At 41.8% G+C, this 19478-nt stretch overlaps 1 protein-coding gene across 2 annotated transcripts in view; it reads right to left on the bottom strand.

Moving 5' to 3' along the window:
• Nucleotides 1–19478, bottom strand: part of PCDH15 (protocadherin related 15) — a 367987-nt gene that overhangs the window by 162291 nt on the left and 186218 nt on the right. For both annotated transcript variants that reach the window (XM_086467277.1, XM_086467276.1), the window contains 3 exons: nucleotides 18944–19093; nucleotides 7908–8101; nucleotides 1419–1551 (listed from right to left, as the gene is read on the bottom strand). In XM_086467277.1, the coding sequence (XP_086323403.1) occupies nucleotides 1419–1551; nucleotides 7908–8101; nucleotides 18944–19093 (477 nt within the window). The remainder of the gene's footprint in view (nucleotides 1–1418; nucleotides 1552–7907; nucleotides 8102–18943; nucleotides 19094–19478) is intronic.

Below are 19478 nucleotides of genomic sequence, written 5' to 3'. Positions count from 1 at the left end.
TCAGCCATATATTCCAGCACCTGGCAAGTAAACACAAACGTTTCTGTTTCTCAGCATGCTCCTGGCTCCCGTTCTTCTTTGGGCTTTCCAAAACAAAGCATCTCCCAACCAGTGAGAAGGCTCCTGAACAGCATGGCTTTCAATTCTGAACGAAGTGCAGGCATTAAAGACATGCCAGAAGTTAATTTCCAGTGCTGAGTTAAATGAGTCATCCTCCTTCAGCACAGGTGACTATATCAGCTTAACCATCCACAATAATCTTCAACTTTCATCAGCAAACCATTTTGGTAGAAACTTACCCATTCACCTGCATCAGTGACTCAGAGTTCCTTTACTTCACACACCTTGGTTTGGATTATTCTTTTTTCATGAATTTACTGAATGTGCAAAACACACTTCAGCTGATATGAACTGACCTAATTCCACTGAGTTCAGCAGACTCCAATAGAGCCAGCCAGACTCGAAGCAGATAAGGCTATTGCTCTCCATGGTTTCTGTTTAACTCCAGTATCTCCACTCTTCTTCCTCTGAATGGTTTTATATGAAGTCTGAATAATGCTGTAATGTTTACAGGAAACATGTTCAGGAGAGCATGCTGTACTGAGTTTATTGCTTTGGACTTGAGGCCATAATTATGTCACAATAATACTAAGCTCCCAATCCCCCAAAAAACTATCTAAAGAGTTGTAATTTATCTACCTATTTTGCACAGCTGGCTTTCAAGACATGTGGACGGAGTACACTGCAGCAAAAGCTTAGGGAACAGTAAATAAGCCAGGAGAAAGCTGATATATTATCCATGCAGCAGCACACAGAGAAGCAACCTGGGTCTGCAAACTATGTCACTGCAGCATTATTTATAAGTGATACTGGACTAACGAGCTTTCATTGCTTCCACTTCCAGAGCTATATTGGGTGGTCAGTTAGTACAGGGACCTCTGCCTTTTGTTAGCCTGTTAACAGCAGTTGTTACATACACCAGAGGAGTAAGTATCTTCAGATGCTTTTCAAAAACGCCAGGCTAAAGAAGGCTGAGTGCCAAAAATCTTGCTGAAATTCTGTGCGGAAGGTCCTAAGCTTCTCTGATTTGCTGGCAAACGCATATAGAGAGATTTTAACATAAGAAATCACAGGCCTTTCAAGTTTTGAGCCATTAATGGAACTTTTTTCTCACATACTTCAGTCCCATATGCAGCCTATACTACCTTTTAGCACATTTAGTTCAAAAAAGAAGTTACAGAAATATCCAAGTAAGCACTTTTCCTCTATGGTCCATGTAAAAGAGGCTATTCATTACAATTAAATTATTTTCAATCCCTACAAACTGTCCTTTCCCCTTGTATACAAGGACTGGGTTCTGCAGGGCGTGAGCACAAACAGAAGGAACGTGGTAAAGGCTTACAGGGAAGCATCTGTACCTGCAGGTTTAACAAAACAGCTCCAGTTCTCATGGCCTCGCTGACTTCAAGGCTGTACATCAGCTGGGGGAAGCGGGGAGGGCTCTGGTTGTTGGGTGGAAGGACTTCAATGTAAACAGTAGTTATAGAGCTCCTGCAATGCAAGGGAAAAAAAAAAAAAAAAAGCTAGTCAAAATCAGTAAATCAACACACACAAGGCAACCAACAATGTCTATTTTACACGCTGTTTATTCTCTAGCTCTAACAAACTCCCGTTGCTCCTTTAAAGGCCTCAGGACATTTTTCATTCTGCATCAAAAATAAAGCAGGCTGCTACATAAACAGAAGAAAGGCTAAATCATTTCTTTAAAAGTAGCCCAAGTGTTCTTTGAAAAATGAAGCAAACTATCAGCGCACAGTCTACATACAAAGATGACTCGTAATCCCCTGCTGATACTGCGTCCTCTAGAAGAACATGACAACTCTAAGATGGTAACTGCTCCTGCCATGCACAATGTCCACCCCTGAAGCATCCCTGCTGTCGTGTGGTTTGCTACCTTTCTTTGGAAGACAGGGAACAGAAAATGTGGATGGGGAGGATAATGCTGGGAGAAGACTGATGTACACAACTTTGTAATAGGCTGCATCAATACTGTGGTTCACAGAAAGAAACCCAAGCCCACTTCAGACTAGCGAGCCACTGCAAAACCCACAGAGGAAACCTGTCAAACTCTTCAACTGCACTGAACCCCTAATCTGAATACAATGCAAACAGCATTCCAGTCTGCAAATTGAAGGCTTTTCTGGAATCCTGACACTGGCTACAGACCCTGCAAAGGCCATGCTGTAGGCACACTTGCTATTCATTGCTCCAAATTGAGAAAGGTAGCCAAAAGTCTCTCTGAAGTTGAGAAATTTAAAATCTGGCTTACAAGGACCATTTTCGTGCATCTTTGCTCAATTATCCCATCTGCCTTACCTCCTGTACGTTAAAACAGTACCCCTGCCCCAGAACAAAATCCTGAGGAGAGCACGTGTTACGCTGCAGGCACAGATTTTCTCTGCATAAACCCTTTGACCCCATAAACCCTCTGCATAAAACCCTTTTGTCAGTAAATCTCAGGCTTTAGGGCTGCAGGAAAGAACCAGCTTCAGGACAAAGGTCTTTGTCCCAAATTTTGCCCCCAAATTTTTTTGGGGGGGTTGGAGAGAGAAAAGGAAAACATGAACACACAACGACCTGCTTCTTGCACAGCCAGCAAACTCAAGAGCATTTTTAGAGACTCCTGCCAGAAATTACCAGGTATCTTATAGTTGAAACAGCTTCTGTGTTAGCTGACAGAGTTTATTTAATACCAAAACGACACGTCACTGATCAATATTTTTAATTAGCTGTACAGGATTCTGACTGACCACCATCACCACTGTGTTACTGGTGCTTACAACTGCGGTTTTATAACGCCGTGCCACTGATGGGGGCTGGGCAGTCCATTGCTGCAACACCACGACAGACAGCTATGTTGACCATGCTCCAAGAAAATGAACCGTGAACACTCTTCTCCAGAAAGACAAATCCCACCTGTAGGTAACTGCCGCAGGAGGAGCTTCGTCCCTAGGGGAACATCCACATACGCTGCCAGCACCCCGCAGCCCACGAGGAAGGGATTAAACCCGGCCTGGTGCCTCCTGCCTTCCACAGCTCAGCCACACGATTTGGCCAGCTCGGAGTACGTACTGAGAGCGACTTGGCTGCTGCCTGCTTTGAATAGGAGACAGACGTGCTCAGCAGTTGTATTGCAAGGGGTGCCCATGCCCAGGGGCTGGCAGCGGGGTCTGAGGGGTCTCTAAGGAGAGGCCGGGGCTGTCCTGGGCCTCAGCCCCAAGGTGGTGCCTCTGGAAAATGCAGTTAAGAAAGGGCAAAAACACCAAACAGGAGAAGAATGAGGAGAAAAAGTGTGTGGAACAGCCCTGCAAGTGCCGACCCGGGAGGAGGTGCTCCGGGTGCCCAGGCAGAGGCTCCCCTGCAGCCTGTGGGGAGACCTCGGTGGGGCAGGGGATGGTGTGAGGGGAAGGAACAGCTGAGAGGGGCTGTTGTGGACAGACCGTAACCCCCGTTCCCCACGCCCTGCACTGCTCTGAGGTAGAGGAGTTGGGAATGAAGGACTGAAGTTGAGCCTGGGAAAAAAGGGAAGATGGCGGAAGTTGTTGTTTTAGTTTTGTCTTTATTTCGCACCATATAAAGCCATTTTAATTGGCAATGAGTTAAATTAATTTTCCCCAAGTCGAGTCTGTTTTCCCGGTGACACTAACTGGTGAGTGACTTACCTGTCTTTATCTTAACTCATGAGCTTTCTCACCTTATTTTCTCCCCTGTCCTGTTGAAGAGGGAGAGTGAGAGAGCGGCTGGGAGGGTATCTAGCAGCTGGCCAAGGTCAACCACCACCTATATATTAATATATACAAGCTGACCCTAACCATCCTTAAATGCTCGACTGCTCCACCACTAGCCATGTCATGACAGCCTAGCAAACATCCACCTGTGCCCCAAAACCCTGGCGACCAGCTAAGTCCAGGGAAATCCTTCCAACGGACAGCAATGCTGCGGATGCTGCCTTGCCACAGCTGTGTCTCTCTGGAGCAAGTGCCAGATTCGTGTCCATCTACAAATACAGGAGAAGGGGATCTTCTGTTTTGAACATAACAGCCAGGTCCTTATTTGACTTAGTCAAAAGTTAAACAAGTGGGCAATTTGCACTGAAATTCACCAGTAAGTGACAGAGCCTTCCCACCTGTCATATCCTTGGGCATTTAAGAAGCTCAATTTGCAGATTACTGACTTAATGGATATAAACAAAACCAGTGTAATCAGGGGAAGATGGACAATTACAACTAGTAGATCATTCGGTGTAGACTACCACCTTTACAAACTACAGTCAGTTTCCTGTCTTGTGTCTATTTTAAAATACTTCCTCATATCCCACTAATCTTTCTGAACTGTTGTTCCACACTTACATTGTTGGAGTGAAAAAAAAATACCATCACCAAATGCTCAACAACAGACACAATGAATTAACAGACAAAATATGACTTGAGCACTGGGGCTGCATATTTTCTTGGGATAGCTGCTGTCTGTGTATGATACACACACCCAAATGGTTGCAGTTTAGTGTGCATTTTTCTTCCACTGCTGAGTTTTCAATAAAATATATTGCTCCATATATTTTTTTTTCCTGATCCTGCTACATCTTAATAATACCCAAGCTGATTTATTGCCTATCAAGCTCTAAAAAAAATTAAAATGGTTTCTGTTCACCACAACAGTAAGCAAATTTTCTTCAAATCTTTATCTTAAAGATCACAAAAGTAACGCACTAATAGTCTGCAAACTAAAAGCACTATAACACTAAACAACTACATTTTTCATTTTCAATCCATTTTTGATTAGTCCTTTGCAATTTTAACCCATTCATTTTGTTTGTGCTACATACAGCCCATTTAAGGGGCTGGCAAAATCTACTTTGGCAGGGGTAAGGAAAGGAGACACAGTCAAGGCATCCAACTGCAGCTGATGTTTTTAGCACTGCAGGGACAGGTGAATACACTGAGAACAGAACAGAGCTCAGGAACTGAATAGCGCTCACAAACTCACACCAGCACGGAAATATCGCTTTTACATTACTCGAGCTAAGTGGTAAGGCAAGGAAAGCATGGGCAACAAGCCAATGAGCTTGCATCGCTCTCTGCTTTAATCCTATGTACTTTCCACATACAACTGTACTATATAATGTATAATGAGTGTATTTATATACATGTGCAACAACATATCTTTGGCCAAACAGTCTCTGCATATGCAAGTCAAAGTGGAGTCTCATGATCAGGTAGTTTCTAGATTGGACTTGATCTGGCAGATTGCTGCTATCACTGAGTGACTTGCTTCCACCATACAGCAACCTGAGGTCAATGGTGAAAAGGCTAAGGTCTGAAATGAAATTGATTGATTTTCCAAACGTTCTTTTCTTTTTTTTTTTGATAATAGAAAAGGTTAATCACTATATGCTTAACTATAACTTCAGTTCTAAAAAAATAAACTTCATCTTTAAACTTTAATACTTCATATAAAATTAAAGTACTTAAATATACCTCAATAAGTTACATTAAAGTTGCTTGCTATAGACAGAAACTTCAATTACTCAAAAAAAAAAAATCGTTCTATGCAGTCACTCATCAAGAATTTAATGTATCATACTATGCAAAATAGCTACACAAAACGCATTTCCATTTAAATTTATGCTCACAAAGGCTACAGCGCTACAGTTCCTGAGCCACATTTAGTAGTTTGGTCTCACTTTGTGCATAAGCAAAGGCATAACTGAAACCCAGCCAGTTTACACATGACTACAGTTAGCCTGGTATGTCCTGCAGCAAACCCCAGATTTGGGAAAAAATGCTTAATATTTGAAATCACATCAAAATCCTTTATTTATTTATTGTACAGGGCACACACCTTCCTGCCTGCACAGATACGTAACGGCTGGCTAGACCTCACCCATTCCTAGGAGTCCTAAATACTGGTTACTGCCTCCAGCAAGGCAATAAGAGCCATCTAACACAACGTGACAGCTGTGCATTTGGAGGACAAGAAGTCCACATGACCCCAACTGGGAGATACTAACCACCTCACAGCCAGAAGGAAGGAACTAGGGAGATGCAAAAGGACAGTTTTAAAGACCAAGCTCACATGAGCTCTCCCTGGCTTTTCGCTGTGTAAGATGACAAGAGGCTGCTTCAAGCACCACCACCTCACCTCTGGTTTTCCAGCCTTACAGAAAGAATGTCAGGAAGGCAGTGAAATCTTTTTACCCAAACGTCCCTTACCAGACAGTAAGAGTTGTCCACGTTCTTTCTCCACAGCACCTTGCTAAAGCTCCAGTGCGCCCTGCCCCAATTTTTTAACCTTCACAGACATAGAAAAAACAGCTCTGGGGCCCAAACACACCTCAGGTCAAGGCCGGGCTGGCCCTGGGGCCACCCACCTCAGCTACAGGAATACTGCCTAGATGCAGTGGTTTTTTGAACACCCATTAAAAGCTATGAAGCAAATTACATGCTGTAATTCCATAAAGGAAGGGACAAGCAGAAGTGACAAAAAGGAGAGCTTTGCCACTTTTGAAGATTATTGCAATAAAGACATTTTCAGAGGAGGAAGCACACGCTCCCAACATACATCATACGTTTTTAGACAATATAAAGATTTCTCAAACATAACAGTTACACCACTGGATTCTGAAGCTCTTTGAAGTGGCATCATTAACTTTTGTTCTCTACTTTAATACTACGCTAGTACTACATAAGAGTAAGTGCATAATAGTCTACAATCTTCTCCTCAGCACTACAAACAGACTACTACAAGCCACCCTAAGAGAGGACTTAATCAAGAAAGCAAGTGAGAGGTAAAGGAGAAGAAAATTCAACCAGAAGACTGTGTTACTAGTTTTATGAACAATCTAATAATCTGAACACTTCATAGTGATTGGAAAACATAATTATAAAATACGTGCACAACAGCATGAGCTGCTTTCTTGGAGACAGGATAGAAGCAGCAGGTCCTGAAGAAAAGCCAATGAGTGAAATTCCACTTTTGTGTTATCTTTTCATCTTACATTCCCCATCTGAAGAGACAAGGTTGTGAGAGATTTAAATGCTGGAAATTACTGTTCCTAGCTGTCATCTTCTTTGGATAATGAGGGTGTCACATTATCAACACCAGGCCCAGAACATGAGAGACACCTTCATGCACACCACACCCCCCCCCCACCTTCATGAGATGACATTTGTGCACAGTTGCCACATGCAGAACACAAACTCAAAAGAAGCAGCTAAGTGGGATTCGATACCTTAATTTTTTTTTTGACCATGAGAGTGTCCTATTGTAACCATACTAAATTTGCAGGCTGCTCTTTGTTATCAGCTGGTAAAGAACAGATCTAACTCTGCCGGTGAGAATTTAGGTCTCAGTGGGGGCAGTGCTCACCATTGGCACAGCTTGTCAATTATGTCCACAGCATGCCAAGTCTGAATGACCGAGCACATCCTATACCTGGAGAGGTCTCCAGCTCAGCAACCAGATTACTTATGATCCTTTCTGCACCACAGCAAGCCGCGTTCTGAACAAAAACCATCTCCCTTCTATTGCTTTCTTCCTTACATCCCTTCACTTAAATTTCTCCTAACAAATGGGCACACACAATGACAGCACACATGTGAACTTTTAAAAACTAGACCATTACAAGCAAATGAAATAATGGAAACCATACACTGTAAGGAAAATATAAATAAGGAACAAAAAGTGAAAGACTTCTAATACAACACTTTTCCAAAATGCGATCCTTACACCAAACAGAACACATTGAATTGAATTCCGTGCAGAGTTACAGACATAATGATGTGCCACACTTCTTACGTGCTGCTAAGCACTGATTAAAAAATTAGTTTCATTATAAGATGAATTACCTTCTCTGTGCAGGAGGAGCACTATCAGATGCTTTGACAGTGAGAGCATAGGATCGCCCCACTGACAATACAACTCCTGGAGCAATGGTGATAAGGCCTGTTCGGTCATTGATGATGAAGTTTCCCTGATCCCCAGCCAAAATTTCATATACTATCTGTCCATTGGGTCCCTCGTCCGCATCTACAGCAGTGAGCTGCAATTCAAAACCAGAATGTCAGCATGCATGGTTCAGTGTTGTAGTTTAATAGTCTTTTGTAAGGCAAGGCAGTAGGGGTAGAGGAAGTAGAGGGGAACCTGTAACATATGCAGTAATTTCTAATTACTGTACAACAAGGATACAATTTAGATGAAAGATAATAGGCATAAAAACATCATGAAGCAGAGAAAAACTGCTTACCTAAGATTGCAAGCAAGTTATTTTAATGTACAAATGAAGAAAACTAATTAAGACCAAGTTTACGTGCTGTGGATTGGACTTTATAAGACTCTCTATAAAGGGGGGAGGAGGGAAGAAGATACTTACTGTGTTGCACATGTAACACGAGGACCATATTTAATTAGTGAAAGTTCCCATCCCTCTCTAAACCCTTCAAAGTGACAGCCTTGTAACTGCCAGAAAATCTAATATCCCGGTCTTGCATTACAGGCCCTTGTTGTGTGGAACTGGAGAACAAGGTTTGTGTTACTCACAGGTGCACGGACCGTAAAGAAAGCTGAGGGGAAGGGAAATGGCAGCTGTTCCCACGTGGATACCCACGTACGAAACACAACCATGCACATCACAGATGCACAAGGCCATTTCACATGGCAACATGACACCACCTACCTGAACAGCTGTGCTTTGGGGGTAATCTCAGAGCCCCGCAATAAATGCAACGGAGCACATACTTCTGTACTTTGTTGCCTCCACACCATCTTTTTACTGGGACTGTAAGTACTCCCACATGTGGCTTTTCTTTGATATAATTGACAATTCTGGTTCTGAGCATGAGAAATATCTATGGCCTAATATTTTAGACTCAAATTATAATGATGAAGGTAATGAAATGAGGGGGTTCTTACCTTGCCTCTGGGAAAGGCAACAGGTTTATCGCACTTCTGTAGTGTGCCATGCTAAATCAAACATTTACACACACACACAGAAAATACAGCTCAGACACTTGCTTTTAGCCAAGTGTCAAGTACCAATGACTCTGACTGCCATGCCATAAGGCAAATAACTAGCAATCTAAGACTTCAAATCAGACCCCTGCTGTAACATAGCCAGATATGCATCCATGCCTCAGTCAGGCCAGTTCACATCTCCATGTCCTAGCTAAGCCCTTGCACCTCTCCTCTTCCTTTACACATATGTAGAATAACCAAGTTATTCTACGTATGACGTGCAATCACATGATGCCTATCACTTGATTTGTATTACTATGATTCAAATTGCACCTTGATTATCTCCACATGCAGAAAACAAAAAGAAGCACAGCGTTCTGTTACATTGAGGGCTGAGTCACCACAGTACCACCAAATTCTGCCAGCACCTCTGGACTTTCTTCTTCCCATAGGGGTTATTTTGCTGATACGTACACTGGTTTCTCAGTTGGCTTTTGATTTTGCATGACCGTATATTACTTCATGGGATGACATAAAGTGGTATGAGCAGTACCTGAACACCTAGGAAGCCACAGCAGGCAGTGGCAGCGCCGCCTATGCACCCAGCTTCCCAGCACCAATAGTGGTGGAGCGGAAATGTCACAGAACGATATCACAACAGGCTCCTGCTGCTCCCAGCTGCAGCTAAACAGTTTGAGGTGGGAAATGGCAAGGGGCACCAGCAGGTACAGCAGCAGAGCTCCCCGGGATGTACAAAGCAATAAGGAATCCCAGCCTCACAAATTATTCCCTGCAGGGCTCCTAGAGTGAGGATGAAAAAACCCGCAGACATGTAGCTTCTTTAAAGATCTCTGCTGACCTATCTACCCTCGCTTTCTTGACTCATGCCTGTGGGCAGCATTGCACGTAGGATTGCAAGCCCAGTATTTAAGGGTAACACAAGATGACACAAAACTTTAGTGATGACTGCAAAGCCAATGGCAGGATCAACAGACGTTATCTCAGCCAGGGTCAGCCACCACAGCAGGACAAATGTCTGCCTGTCAGACACCCTTTTCTCAGCCCTGTGACACTCTTGAAGTTGACAGCACTGCAGACAGGTAGAAGAACTCATTGAAGTCTCTGCTACATTAGGATATAGTGTAATCTATTAATCAATACAGCATCACAGTTGACCTTCAGGAGGTCACAGCCTTTCAGAGCACCACCTACAACATTCAAACCACCTTTGCCCAAGGATGGCTAAAGAACTGGAAGAGCAGAAACCAAACCTTGCAAATAGAACAAGAAGGGAGATGAAGAATAAAATCTAAAGCTGTAATATTCACGTCAATCACATTCGCATACAACATTAAACACCAAGGGGGGTATGTGAAAAACTCAGGGATCTAGCTGCTTTACAGGATAAACTTGATTCTTCATGCACACAGGCTCAGTAAAATATGAAATTTCATGTAAAAAGTAAAAACTTGCTCAAAACCAAGAGTTAAGCCCACAATAGCTTAAACACAATAAATTAACTGAAATGCTAAAAGATAAGTGATTTAGGTGTACTAACAAAAGTGGGGTTTGCCCCCTTTGTTAGGAGTGCAAGCTATTCCTGCTGTTAGGGACTCAGCTGCTTTATGGAGGAGCAACCATTTTTAACATGGAATAAGTTGTACACAGTATTCATCAACTGAATAGTATGTTACTTAAATTACTTCTCTCCTGAAGTAATCGGTGTTCTGCTTCTTTCACACACAGCACAGTGACCCAAAGCAAATTTCCAACAGAGAAGTATTTAACTTTATCTAAACTGACTTTGATTTTCTTTGTTGTAGATGCTGCCCTCCAACATTGCAAATTGATCACCCTTGCACTAGAATGAGCAAATCTTCTTAATTCATCCCCCTATATTAAGACATACTGTATACTGAACACAGGATAAACACTTGAAATACCTCAAAAAATCATAAAACAGATTATTTCCTCTTAGAAGTTTAAAAAATAAATTAATCACAGAGAAATTAATCACATTAATATCCATGGGTTACTTTTGGAAAACCTATCCATCTCATCCTATATTTTCTTTTGAAATTCTGAAAAAGCCATCCTATGAAGACTGCACTTTTGGAACGTGCTTTGCATTCCACCCATATGATGTCTTGATAATACATTAACACACCAAAATTCAGCATATAAAACAGACTATCTGCACCCCCCTCAGGGTTTAGAGCTTAAACCCCTCCCAAACTCCATTTCTTTAATCCCTCACTCTATAGTTTCTATATACAACTGGATGTGTTCATTAACCTCACAAAGCGTAACCATCAAACTAAGTGATATAGCTAAGAAAAGTGCTGTAATAACCTTCTCTACTGAACTTCAGAAGTAACACATACAAAAAGATAAATAAGGGCTTTATGCAAAATACAAGGTCCTAAGTATTTAATGACAGGATTTGGAACGAGGCCAGTTTTTACTGTGACGACATGAAAAAGGAAATTAATTGACTACACAAGTACATAGATTAATAAGGTTAATTAAACTTACAAATACTGAACGCTTGATAAGTGATTTGAATAACATTTTGGGGGCAAAACCAGGAATCAAAACCAGAATTAAACAGAATTAAATTTAACAGCTGCCATAATACAGGATTCATAAATTCCATCTCCAGCTGTCCTAGACCGATAGAGCTTCATAGTTAACAAGATTTCAGAAACACGGTCTAAAATATACAGAAAGAAGTACAAAACAAGATTTATTTTACTTTCCTAAGAAACTTTCTGCACCCAGCAGTATCAGCTTCATTACATGAATATTTAATGTATTTATAGTTTTGCAAAATAGGTGCATATTCTGCTGCAGCGAGAACTGGTTTTCTTAGAAGGAAAAGGAGACTTACAATGACAGTCTTACGGCTTACAAAAAAACACACTCCTGGTCACTATATAAGCTCTGTTCAGACACTTTAGACTTGGCTTCAACATTTGACCTGCAACCTTTCTGCAGCCACACATCCAGCGACCTTGCCCTAAACAGATAAAGTGATTACCGTCCTTTCCAGTAGCCCTATGTTTTTCAACAAATTAAATGTTCAGCAAAGTCTGTCTGACTCATAGGACCTAAAGCGAACCCTGCAGAAACCGTGAGTCACGCCAGTTCTCCTCCCAACTGCTGTCCTTGACATGAGTGTTCCAGTCCAACCAGTGCAAGGCTCCAGAGCCACATTCATGTGGTGTAACAGCGTCCAGGAAACAGCACAAATGCTCTCTGGAGCAGCACACCAGCAAAAAATGCTGGGCTGCCAGAACTTAGATGGCCACTCTCCTCATCCTCCTAGGGCTCAGCAGTACAACTCAGCCATTATTGCACTAGCAAAAGCAGTAATGAGTTTCTCTGTGCCAGGGGCAAAAAGGATTGTGATGGAGACATTCCTGAACTTGAGCCAACAAAATGACCAACAGAGTAGGTCAAAATACTTTTTCAGTATCATCTTCATACGTTTCATTGAGTCTCTATCCATTATTTTTTACTTGAGTATACAGGTACGTTTACTGAGAAATGCAAACATAACCCAGTTTTGTTTTCTGCTTCTGCTAATAATGTTTACTTTGTAGTTGGAAATTAACATGCTGATGGACTGAAGGCAAAGGGTTGCAAATAACCACAGAAATAAAACATTAAGTGTGGTTTGGAGATGATTTTTACAAAGACTTCCTCTCAATTGTCTTGTGGCTTTATAGCAAGATGCATGTTTAAGAGCTGTAGACCACAAGCATATGCCAAGCCGCAAATACCCAAACATCTCTCTAATACATAATTTATTATGTGTCTGTATGCAAGGATAGCTCAAGTCATGTGCCTGTACGTGCAGGGAATGAAAACAAATTGTTCAGAAGAGACAAAGCGATCCAGCACTGAGAAGCCACGTTTCAGGTAATGGCAAAACAGTCCCAAAGGAGGCATTTATTTAATGGCTCTAAATAACATGTGTACAAGTGATAGTACTGTTACTGCTCGAGACTAATTCTACTGTGAGCAAGAGTTAAGCGATAGAAACTTTACTGCCTGAAGCTTTAGCATGTTTGTTTTCATTTGTTTCCATTTCTGACCTTCAGCACAATGGTCGTTTATCTTGTGATATGTGAAGTTAACCAGGACCTATGACAGGACCTCCAAATTAACTTGTACTGGTGATCTTAAGAATTGTTTCAGCTTGTACAAGATGAAGAGGTAATGCACTAATCCACTGCATAGCTTACTTTCCATTTTCAATCATGGAGTTATTTAATTGTTCTTATAAGAAAGCCCTTGAACATGGGTCATACCCTCTGTATAGGACATGAGCTAGAAATCCCGATACACAGGTAAATTAAAATAGGTTATTTTGGTTTACATAAATTTAAAGCAGAGTAAGAACAGCATATAATTCTTAAGGCCAGTTCAGAAGTTTTTCTGTAAAGAGAACACACACAAAATCTCTTCATGGGTCAAGGGAGTCTTTGACCTTCAGGCAAATTTACACAAAGACTTAGGAGGATAATATTTTGCCATCCTCTGTCCCTTCTCAGCGCTCTCATTTTCTTGCTTCATATTCTCTGTGCCCTGCATATTTTATGCTGTATACAGAAATGGGAGATGTCTAAAGAAACAGAGTGGATTTAAGTTACTTATGTGAAATATTATTACATTATGGCTGCATACTCCAACCATCAATGCATAGCTGGATTAAATATCTGAATCATAGGAAGAAAGTACTAATAGAAAAGTGGAAAAGAGGACAGCAAAATTATAATAATATGAAAAAAAACTGAATAATGTACTTTAATAGGTTTAATATCAATCAGTCTTTCTAGTAACAACTGTATACCACATATTTAACTGTTTCAAATGACAGATTTCTCAATCAGCTACCGTCTCTCAGAGAGCACAATAAAATACCTATAAAAGCAGATGGGAAAAATCAGGTAAGAAATTCTCAAGCTGAAAAGGACAGAAATTACAGACATTTAAACTTAACTGAGAAAGTACTCTCCCCAGCCGAGGCCTCAAACAATCTCACAAGTACTCAGAGTAGACAACTGAGATAAAAACTCCGCAGACCAAATCTGTTTTCAACACCCCAATGGTACTGCTGCAGCCCCTGCCCAAGGAGTCAGAGATTTCATGCTCAACTCCGCATCCTCAGAAAGTGGAGGGAGATCATTCCTATAAAGGGGACAAGCTCCTCTATCATGATACCCTCCAAATTTTGAAAAATACACAAGCAGCCATGCAAAGCTGCAGTTAACACATACAACTGGAAGGTCAAAGGTACACCACCAGGCTCCAAGACGAAACCAATGCAACTCAGTAGCACACAAATTTATTTACACCATTTTGTTCACTTTTCTTAAAGGCAACAGGGAAAGGAGGGAAATGCCTTGCTCTAACCACCCAAGGGAAAAAAAAAAAAAAGGGTAAAAAAATTTAATTCTACCTGCAATGTTTTGGGGTTTTTTTTCTGCTATTTGTGGTTATTTTCAAGCAGAGTCTAAGATTTTTTAATTTATTTTTTTTTAACAGCATACCAGAAAGCAAACACAAGCTAAACTATTAAATAATATGTTTGGGTTTGGTTTTGGTTTTTTTTTTCAGAAGTAAAATAAAAATAATTTCCCATAAAATTGGGACAACAAGCAAGTGCAAACTGGCATTATTTTGTACATTTTCATAGAATCACAGAATGGTTTGCGTTGGAAGGGACCTTAAAGATCATCTAGTTCCAACCCCCCTGCCATGGGCAGGGACACCTTCCACCAGACCAGGTTGCTCCAAGCCCCATCCAGCCTGGCCTTGAACACTGCCAGGGAGGGGGCAGCCATAGCTGCTCTGGGCAGCCTGTGCCAGTGCCTCACCACCCTCATAGGAAAGAACTTCTTCCGAATATCTCATCTAAACCTCCTCTCTTTCAGATTGAAACCCTTACCCCTCATCCTATTACCACGCCCCCTGATCAAGAGTCCCTCCCCACCTTTCCTGTAGCCCCCTTTAAGCACTGGAAGGCTGCTAGAAGGTCTCCCTGGAGCCTTCTCTTCTCCAGTCTGAACAACCCCAACTCTCAGCCTGTCCTCACAGGGGAGGTGCTCCAGCCCCCTAAGCATCTTTGTGGCCTCCTCTGGACCCGCTCGAGCAGGTGCATGTCCTTCTTGTGCTGGGGGCCATAGAGCTGGACGCAGCACTGCAGGTGGGGTCTCACCAGAGCAGAGCAGAGGGGGAGGATCCCCTCCCTCGACCTGCTGGCCACACTGCTCTTGATGCAGCCCAGGATGTGATTGGCTTTCTGGGCCACGAGCGCACACTGGCGGCTCATACTCAATTTTTCATCCACCAGCACCCCCACACCATTCTCCTCAGGGCTGCTCTCAACCTATTCTCCCCAACTGCATGCAATTTTTCAAGCAACTGCACTCCACAAAAAAGAACAAAAACCTTAATCCCTTATTACCCTCAGGATAATTAAAGCAAAGTGGCAACTACACAAGATCACCTACGCTGCAATACCACCAGAAATTCACATTTTTGTACAAAGGTGACATGCTTCATAAAAAAAATACTTTATACTTTCTTGATCATCTCTGAAAATATGTCTGAGTAGAGAGTTAAATGCAAGCCAGCACTTAGGTGCAAACAATTATGAGATCGTATAGATTCACTGAGGTCAGTGTTCTTTTTCTAACCTCCTTACTCTGATTAGAGAAGGCGTTTTTTTACAGATCATATGTGACCTGGGTCACTTTCCTCTGGGAACTGTCACATCTGATCGTCATCTCACAACTGAGAATCTCAAATGATTCTTAAACCAATGAAGAGACAGGGTTATGTCCTGATTTCCACTGGGATAAAGTTAATTTTCTTCCTGGTAGCTGGCACAGTGCTGTGTTTTGGATTTAGTATGAGAATAATGTTGGTAGCACACTGATGGTTTTAGCTTTTGCTAAGTAGCGCTTATCCTAGGTTTCAGCTTCTCATGCCCTGACAGTAAGAAGGCTGTAATGTCACAAGAAGTCGGGAGGGGACACAGCCAGGACAGCTGACCCGAACTGGCCAAAGGGTTATTCCATACCATATGACATCAGGCCAGTATGTAAACTGGGGGGGAGTCAGCTGGGAGGGGTGGATCACTGTTTGGGAACTAATTGGGCATCAGTCAGCTAGTGGTGAGCAACTGCATTGTGCATCACTTTTTTGTATATTCTAATTCTTTTATTATTATTACTGTAATTTTATTAATAATCATCATAATAATTATTATGATCTTCTTTTTCTGTCTTATTAAACCGTCTTTATCACAACCCATGAGCTTTTGGAGGTTTTTTTCCAATTCTCTCCCCCATCCCACTGGGTGGGGGGAGTGAGCGAGCAGCTTCCTAGCCTAAGGAAACCCATAGGTATTCGTGGCACCACACATTCGGTGGCTACTCATAATGCCACAAGATAAATCCCACTTCTCACACTCCTATAGCATTGAATGAAAGACTCGGTGCCTGCAGCCTGAGCAAAATAACAAGGTGAGCAACTTCCCAAATACCCCAGCAGCCTGAAATCATCATTACTGTCATTATCATGGTATGCAGAAATCTTAAGATGACTCTTAGCTTTTTTATATGTCAGTTAGTATGTAAACTCAGATCATCTGGCAATGTAAGATATTAGTTAAAAAGCAAACCCCCTCCCAAAACTGCCAGAATTTTCTACCCTCCATCTCTGACCACATTATAAACTCACATAGTCTAAAATTACCCACATGATGACCTTGCAGACAGAACTGTGAAGGAGGGAAAACCCTCACTCTCAGAACTCTTAAGTTTTCCAAAATCATTTTCTTTTTTTAGCCAAGGCAAGTTTAAGGCCTGACTTCCCCACTACTCACTTCCAACTTGACAGCATCATTCCAGAAGGGACCTGTTCCAGATCTACTTCAGGCATTAGCTAAGTTCAAATGCTCTACACAATATTTACATCTAAATTTTTCTTCTTACCATTTCTGCCCTTATACTTTTTTGTCCTTGCGATGTTTCTAATCTGCATAATTTCATTGATCTGATCTATGCTCTTTATATAAGCAGTTACACAGCGTCAGCGTGGGAAGGCAAAAGGTAACTGCTGCGATGGGCACTGGCGGAGCAGGAACATAATGGTCTCAGACCAAATCTGCTCACAAAGTAGTAATTTGTGTCTCCACTACACTAATTCTTTAGCATGGGCTAATACAGATGGTCTTGCAGAGCTGCCCTCTTGCTTTCTCCCAGAAGGAACAATTTACTAAAGAATTTGTACTCCTGCTCTTTGCACGCCTCCAGGGTTTGCATTTGCAGTTGAAACACCAGAAAGTTGAAAGAGGTCAGAACTGCACATTCCCTTTGAACACAGAGGAGCTTTAGCACTGCAGCCGTTTCAGAACAGCACAGTAGCTGCTCTGCTTCATCCCAGGTACCATAAACACAACTCAGACAGCTCAGAGCAGGTCAACTTTGAGGACTGAAACCATTCTTTTCACACAGGCTGCAATCTCATTTAGCAACAGCATCTGCTTCATGTTTCCTGGCACATGCACCTTTAAGAGGAAGAACCATTTAGATACTCAGATGCTTTAAATCCATAGCACACTATGCCTGATGCCCTGCACAGCAAACACCATGCCATAACCTTAATGATTTATTTTTGGACTAGAGTGCTTATGCTCTAGGAAAAACAACTTGATTTACTTTTTTTCAGCACTGTCTACAACTCTGTACCTTAAATATCAAGTGAATGTATTGTACTCGAAAAATCCACATTTATACAGAGAGTCAGGAGTTTATGTGATGTTGCAAATGCAGCTCCTGATGTCAAACCCTACACACAGCTCCTGAGCTCTACCTGCCTTTTGCTCATTCAGAAGAACAGTATTTGGTCACTTACCCCCCGCCCCCATGCAAAGCTTGAAGGAATTTATTTATGCTTAAAATTTTTATCTTTCCCTCAAATCTTGCTGAAAATGTCCCCACAGCTCTCACCCATGCTTTTTAAGCACCTGCATCTCAGATTGATGAAAAGACAAGAATAACATTAAGGAAGATTCAAAGACAGCAAATGCAGCATGTCAATACAGCTCAAGTAGGGCATACGCCAGAACAGACACTGAGCTCTCTCCTAATGCTGTTAAATCACTGCTACCTTCAAATGCTTATTTCCTGATTATATTTCAGAAAATGGTATTTTATTACTCAAGTCAGCTGATGAATTCCCCCCCCCCAATACTCCCACTGCTTTCTACTATCCTTCAATGCCATCCTCCACTAACAGCATCTTGTCTTCTCATGCATCTAGGCTGGAAGGACTCAGGAGCATGGCTGAGATCTTAGAAGAATTACCATCCAAAAAAAGCCTTTTTCCATTAACTTCAGTGCAACCGGGACTGACCTCCAGTCTGCACTGAAACACAAATCAGTGCTTGCCAGCTTTAATTAAAACTGTTTCTCTCTCTGGGCCTGTGTCCAAGACATTTCTTACTGCTCATTTGCTCTACAAACAAACAACTTAGGCTTCTGTAAAAACCAAAAGGTTTTACGACACGGTAAAACATTTCTGGTTACGTTCTACTGAACTGTTCACCTGCTCTCCCAAAAATGTTTCATTTGAATATCGTGCTAACACACAATATTTTTTTTTCTCTTGAGATTTTTCAGATGAAAAGGTTTTGTAAAACTTCAGACGGAACAGCTGAACTGAAGCTATACATCTAAGGCAGGCCTATCATTTAGTATTAGCAACTTTTTAACAGCTATGTAACTAATGATGTGGATGGAGAATACACCAACTTCATTTCTAGCTGGTTTTAGTACATTTCCAATTTGTATTAAGACCACCTACTGCTAACAAAAAGCGAGTCAACAAAGCTGATGAAAAGACCTGAAATTACCTTTATAATGCCTTCCCCAGGCCTCATATCTGTATAAATCTTGACATTGTATGATATGTTGGAGAAGGTTGGGGAATTATCATTTGCATCGATCACCAGGATACTGACTGTCACTGGGACACTCTCCTGTACACCATCAGAAGCTGTCATCTTCAGGGTAAAAAAAAAAAAAGGCAGAACAGGAACATATTTTAATGGTGTATTCTTAATAGAGTTCCAATTATGAGAAAATACACTACGACAACTAAAAATCAGCATTTTGTTTTTCATTTTGGTCTGCACCTAGAATTACAGGAGGCTTCTGCTAAGCTTGAGCCTGCAGCAGGCAAGAGTCTGGGCAAAAGCAAAATGAAACAATGCCTTTAGAACACACTGTGTCAGATTAGCAAGAGAAATGAGAGGGAATAACTGTTTCCCAGGGTTGGGGCCAGGACCTGAGCACAGCCCACCATCCACAGCTGCGCTGAACACCCCCGAGGAGCAGGGTCTGGCCACGGCAGCTCACAAACCTGCCTAACGCTCCAAGTCTCTGTGT

The sequence above is a fragment of the Leptosomus discolor genome, chromosome 6 (assembly GCF_034619465.1).
Source record: "Leptosomus discolor isolate bLepDis1 chromosome 6, bLepDis1.hap2, whole genome shotgun sequence".
In the NCBI taxonomy this organism is placed as follows: domain Eukaryota; kingdom Metazoa; phylum Chordata; class Aves; order Leptosomiformes; family Leptosomidae; genus Leptosomus; species Leptosomus discolor.
Note: the sequence above shows the minus strand (reverse complement) of the source record. Positions and strands in the feature narration are given on the sequence as shown.